The 6,090-nt window shown below is 38.2% G+C and overlaps 1 protein-coding gene across 1 annotated transcript; it reads left to right on the forward strand.

The window, feature by feature from the left end:
• Positions 1-554: 554 nt before the first annotated feature.
• On the forward strand, positions 555-2,220 carry LOC114711804 (serine/threonine-protein phosphatase 6 regulatory ankyrin repeat subunit B-like). Its single transcript, XM_028896233.1, has 3 exons — positions 555-1,211; positions 1,353-1,481; positions 1,612-2,220. Exons 1-3 carry the CDS (start codon positions 555-557, stop codon positions 2,218-2,220), a joined length of 1,395 nt encoding a protein of 464 aa, XP_028752066.1.
• The last annotated feature ends 3,870 nt before the right edge of the window (positions 2,221-6,090 follow it).

Consider the following 6,090-nt stretch of genomic DNA (forward strand, 5'->3'; position numbering starts at 1 on the left):
TGGAGAAAATTGTAGTAAAGACCTACCGGATTAATTTTTCTTATAAATAGTAAAAGAAATAAATGGCCAGTTGATCCCGCAGCTGATGATCGTACCGTTGAGAAATAAGATTAATGCGCAGGGACCTCCACTCCTTTGTTTCTCTAATAAAAATATACTGTATATATAGTGAAATATGTAACCAAGAAATTTTATATGGTTAATAATTACATGTGTCTTATTTATATTATTTGAACGACCACAGAAGAATGAAGACTTGATTTTTATCACGAAAAGAAAAGAAATGTTGACTTGATAAAATTCATCCGCACAAGAAAGGACTTCCAAAAGAAATTGCCTGCAGTGAAAAAGAAGAACAATAAAAAACATCATCAATCCTCAACAATAACCGTTTGAACAGATTTTTATCATAAACAACGCAGAAGTTATTGACACCATATACAGTGAAAAAATTGGAAGAATATTCCGTTAAGGGACACAAGACAGCATTATAAATTGGAACACCAAGTTACCCTAAACTTGCATCCCGCACTACGTAAACGAATCACATAATGATGAAGCAGACGAGTCATTCTTCTCTGCAAGAGACGGAGCTGATGAACATAGAGACTGCTCATCATCATGAAGAAGATAGGATGAGAGTTCTCTATGAAGCTTCATATAAAGGATGTGTTTCAACCTTGAACTCACTGCTACAGGAAGACCCTGGAATCTTGCAGAAAATTAGCTCACAAGCTATCTTCATAGAAACTCCCCTGCACATATCAGCTTCACATGGTCACCTTGAGTTCACAAAAACCCTCCTTTCTCACAAACCAGAACTTGCCCTTGAGAGAAACTCTTTACAAGGCACACCTCTCCACTTAGCTTCTGCAGAAGGCCACATGAACATTGTGAAGCAGTTGTTGAAATACGGTGAAGAGGCGTCCTTTGTTCGTGACCAGGAAGGCAGAATTCCCTTGCACTATGCAGTTATAAGAGGCAGAAGAGAAGTTGTGTTGGAGCTGAGTAGAGCAAAGCCAGAGTCCGCGAGGTTACATGATGACAACGGGGAAAATATTTTCCACTTGTGTGTGATGTACAACCACTTGGAGATCCTTAAAGATTTGATGGCTTTGCATATTCATGACACCAATAAGCTTCTCATTGAGCGAGACTCGGATGGCAAGAACACCATTCTCCATTTGGCTATCATGCTGAAGCAAGTCAAGGTACTTTTTCACTTACTTGTATAACCAGCTTGAGTTTGAGATCACATTACATATATAACCGTTTTCGATCTTTTTCTGGTTCTGTTATGTATAAGTCACAAGCATAACAAATTAAATTTTCTTTTTGGTTGTTATGTTCAGACTGTGAGTTACCTCCTTTCAATTCCAAAAATAAGATCAGAAGCACTGAACTTGAAGAACGACATGGGTTGTACGGCCCCAGGTATCGTTTATGGATTTCCCAAGGACTCCAAGAGCCTTGAAATACAAGTCATATTGATGGAGTGTGGAATCAGACGTGGAGGGAGAGAGAAGAATGGTGGTGATAGCAAGGAAGAGAGATGTTGGATGAAGAATTGGTCGTGGAAAATTTTTTTCACACAAAGACCAATGGTTCCAGTATAATGGCGATTGGGTAGAAGACATGAGGGGGAATCTAAGTCTGGTGGCTACTGTCATCTCAACCATAACCTTTCAAGCTGCACTTAACCCTCCGGGAAGTGTCATCCAACAAGATATAAGACCCAGCGATCACGATTTCAACCTCACTACCAGTTACAACACTTCGATCAGTGACGGACCCCTCGGCTGCTTGCCGTACAAAGATGGTTATGGGGTTAAGCACCCTTACGGACCTTGTCCCGGGCAAGCCATGTTTGCTTATCGTAACCCAGATTCCTTTGGCGAATTCTTAACCTATAACACCATCTCTTTTGTGGCATCTCTGTGTGTTGCCCTCTTGCTTGTAAGTGGAGTTCCTCTCAAACATAGATTTGTGTTATGGCTCCTATCTATAGGCATGGGCATAGCTCTCACCTGCCTTCTGAACGCCTATTTTATTGGCCTCGACCTTATTTCCCAAGACTCTGTGCAGACCGGAAAGGGGGTGATGATAGCCACTACAATTTTTATTGGTTTGTATGCACTGGTTGGTGTATACATTGCGGTGAAGTTTGTTATATGGGCGGTGAAGAAATTGAAGGACAAGATAACAAAAGCGAAGAAATAGAAGGGAAACTTGGCATCAGAATTCAAGTAAACACTTGATGCGTCTTAGGTGTGTAGAACTTTTCAGGGGTTGATTACCGTTAATGTTCCTTGTGTTTGCATATACGTACATTCATGTATACATATATATATATATATGCACTTCTTAAATATTTAATGAATGGCCTATGTTGTAGAAGTTTTCAGTACTGCCTTCCTCATCTTCACTCATCTCATCCTCATCACACAATTTGTATCTTAATATGCTTCAAGTTTTGAAAGTCGTCTCACTTGCTTATGTGTATGAGACGCCTTCTTTCCCCCCATGAAATTACATCTCGATCTTTATTTCGTTGTTATCGTAAACCATTGTTATAACCTTTTTTCCTTAAAAAATAGATTAATTCAATGAAATTTAAGATTTATATGCGTGGCTCAATTTCCTTTAAGAAGAAACTTTAAAATTTTTTTTTTGGGCTAAAGAGAGGTATTCTTCTATTGGAAGCAATCCTGTTTGAGATACTATCAGTATAAAATGTTGGCAACTTTCTCAACAGAGATATGAATATTGACTTGCCTCGTTGTGAAAGATTAACCCCTTCTACTCGACTAACCCTGTTAATAAATTTTAAAATAATTAATGATGTGCCCCCATATCTTATTGAAAATGGGCCAAATGAGAATATGGGTTGTCGATGAAGTAAATGGGCTGAAAAATATGCTCAAGGGTTTAACAAGCATAGGTTATCAATAACAATCAAAACTCAAAAATATATGTATGCATAATGACAGAACAAATGTCAAGCAAATATTATACTATTCTCTTCACAATATGGATACTATCATACTTTAAAAATAGAAAATATGCAGAAAGGAAAATGTCAAAAGAAGAGAAGGATTCCAAAGGGAGGGAGGGAGCCACAGAAAGAGGAGAGATTCCAAAATAATTCTGCCCCCCTTCTGGTCTTCTTTGTGTCTATATGTGTCGTCACTTTTGCCTACCCTAAGCCCAAAGTCATCAGTCCCATAATGCTCTCTTGACAATCCAATTCTCTCAGCTTCCAGCCATATCCGTCTCCTTGATTCTTGGTTTTGGCTCTCTTTTCGATCACCAACTAGACCCAACTCCTTTAGGATCGTTACCTTATCTAAGTAAAGGGGTTACCATGAGAAGGCGCGGATGGATTTTATTTTACCATGTCACTCTTCTTCTCTGGCCATCGTCGCTGTCGTGTAACTGCTAAACTTCATCTCTTCTGCAACTTCTTATCTGTAACTACTCCTTCTTTCTTTCTTCGATACTCTTTCTTCTTATTTCTAAATATTGGGGTCTTGTGTTTCTTATATACAAATATATGTATATATATCTTGTGTTTCTTATATGTATATATGTGTATATATTTGTGCTTTGAAGAACATTTTAACCCTATGGCTATTGTTTAAATACCAATTTCACTATGATTGAGTTGATTTCCAGCGTTAGTTTCAGAGTAAGCATAACATGACGGAGTAGTTGGGATATTTCCTTTACCCTTGCCAATGTTCGGTCGATAACTCCACCTTCTTTACAAACAAGACTTGGTCTCTGAATTTCTAGCCACCCACTTTAATAAAAGAACTGGTAGGAGCTGGAGGCCGGGGAAACAACTTGCTAATTCCATTCATGTGCTTCCAAACTGATCGTCAAAAAGCTTAAGGCATGCTATCTCCTCAATTCAGGAATAGTCTAGAGACGTCTTAATAAACCCCTTAACTTGAATTTACTATTATTAGCCGCCAATGTGGACTCAAATCTATTTATGACTTTGCACGTCCCCCTCGTTTTCTTATCATCCGAAAATATACTCTCGTCCTTTAAAAACGTTAAAAGTACCACTCATATGATACTAGCCTTAAGTTTGGTATGAACTATGAAGGAAATGGAGAGAAAGAGAGAGGAGAAAAAATTTTATGAGCTCAAATTAAAAAGAAAAAGAAAAAAAAAGGGATTATAAATTTTAATAAAGAAAAATGTAAAACAAAAGAGCTATAAAAATTAATAAAAAACTTTTAACCCCACTTTGTCATATCTTGTTAAATCAATATAATGACGTGTGCACAAGCTAGTTTGGCTACTCCACCAATGGATTAGCTATAGAATTAATGAAATAGCCAATATGGTACAGAATCAATGATATAATAGGGTACCCGACAAATTCAGACTGACTTATTCAAGAAGGGGGAAACGTGGCAAAGAAGAGTCAGTTTTGGAGTAGTGATTTACATGCTTTTTATTTTAATATTTTCCTGTTCTTTTTCTGCTGGCATATTTTCAGTTCCGAAATAAGAGGGATAGCCCTCTCCAACATTAGGAATAGTTGCTGATTTATCGTTGATTGTTATCTTTGGATTTTCAACTAATTTTCTCTCTGTAATTTATTATAAAAAGGCTATCTGGCCGCAGGAATAAAGACGAAAATTCTTCAAAGAGTATATTTATATTGGAGATCCTCCATCGGTCCTTTAGAGAGAGTGCTGTGAGATCCTTGCTGCTCTTTTTATTGGAATTCTTTTCCGTGACTTTGCTTTTTTTATTTCCATTAGATCAGGTCCTTACCAAATTGGTATCAGAGCCATGGTTGAGACTAGATCATCCCGCAATACCAACCCACCTGAAAATCCTTTTACTGGAGATACTGACCCACTGATCTCCATTGCTGCGTGCTTAGAAAACATTGAAGCCTTGGCCAATAGAGTGGCTAATCTGGAAGCTACCTCTAAACGCACACGAAGAGGAATACATCCCTCTCACTGGGAGGCCGACAGCGATGACGACGGATGCCCTATACAAAGATTGAGTTCCCCAAATTCAGTGGAGGAGACCCGAGAGGCTGGATACTCAAAGCTAAAAAATACTTCAGATACTACAACACTCCAAAGAAAATGAAAGTGGATGTCGCCTCTATGTATCTGGAGGGAGATGCGTTGGATTTATTCTCTTGGGTCAACAATGAGAGGACGTTGGTGTATTGGGAGGAGCTTGTAAAGGCTCTTCAAGAGAGTTACAGACTACCAGAATACCAGAACCCGGATGAGTACCTCTGTAGCATTAGACAGACTGGGACTGTGGCTGAGTACCATTCTGAGTTCTCCCGTAGATCGTCTTGCGTCAAGAACTGGCCGGAGCATTGCCTCCTTGGTGTCTTTATCAATGGCTTAAGAGAAGAACTAAAAGCAGACGTGCGAATTCACAAGCCTCGGACGGTGTATAGGGCCACCAACTTAGCTCTTGAATTTGAAAACAAGCTGAAACTCACCAGTGGGCCTAAGCCCAATTCCTCTTCTACCCAGAACCATTCCTACTCATCAAATATGCACGGTAGAGTGTTAGATATGATTAGTTTTGATGATGTCAAATAATAGAGCAAAAAGTTTACATAAATTATTTATCTCATATTTTGACTAACTATCATACTTAATATCTTGTGTAGTTTCCTTAAGAAAAGAAAGGAGTTATTATGTTGCACTTTGAGTTATGGAGAATGATCAAGAGGAAGAAGAAGAAGAGAGATTGAGAAAAGAAGAACTTGCAAGATCAAATGAAAATATCAAGATTCAAGTTCATAGATTTGATGTTAAATGTTGCTATACTCAATCAGAAGTTTGAATGACTCAGTCGGAAGCGAAAATATACAATCGGGAAGTTATACCATCATATATTGAGTCACCCTTCATATAAACATGGAAAATAAGCTTTAGAGGTGATTTTCATGGGCAATTATCGATCACTTGATCGATCATCCATTTATTGATCAAGTTATCGATAAAATGCATCCTCTGTTATGCTCTGTTCTTCGTTCAGCTCTGACATAGGTTCAGTATTTCTTCAATATCTCTCAAACCACAAATCCGT

This window comes from Neltuma alba, unplaced genomic scaffold (assembly GCF_004799145.2).
Source record: "Neltuma alba isolate B1F8T4 unplaced genomic scaffold, ASM479914v2 tig00011320_pilon, whole genome shotgun sequence".
NCBI lineage: Eukaryota > Viridiplantae > Streptophyta > Magnoliopsida > Fabales > Fabaceae > Neltuma > Neltuma alba.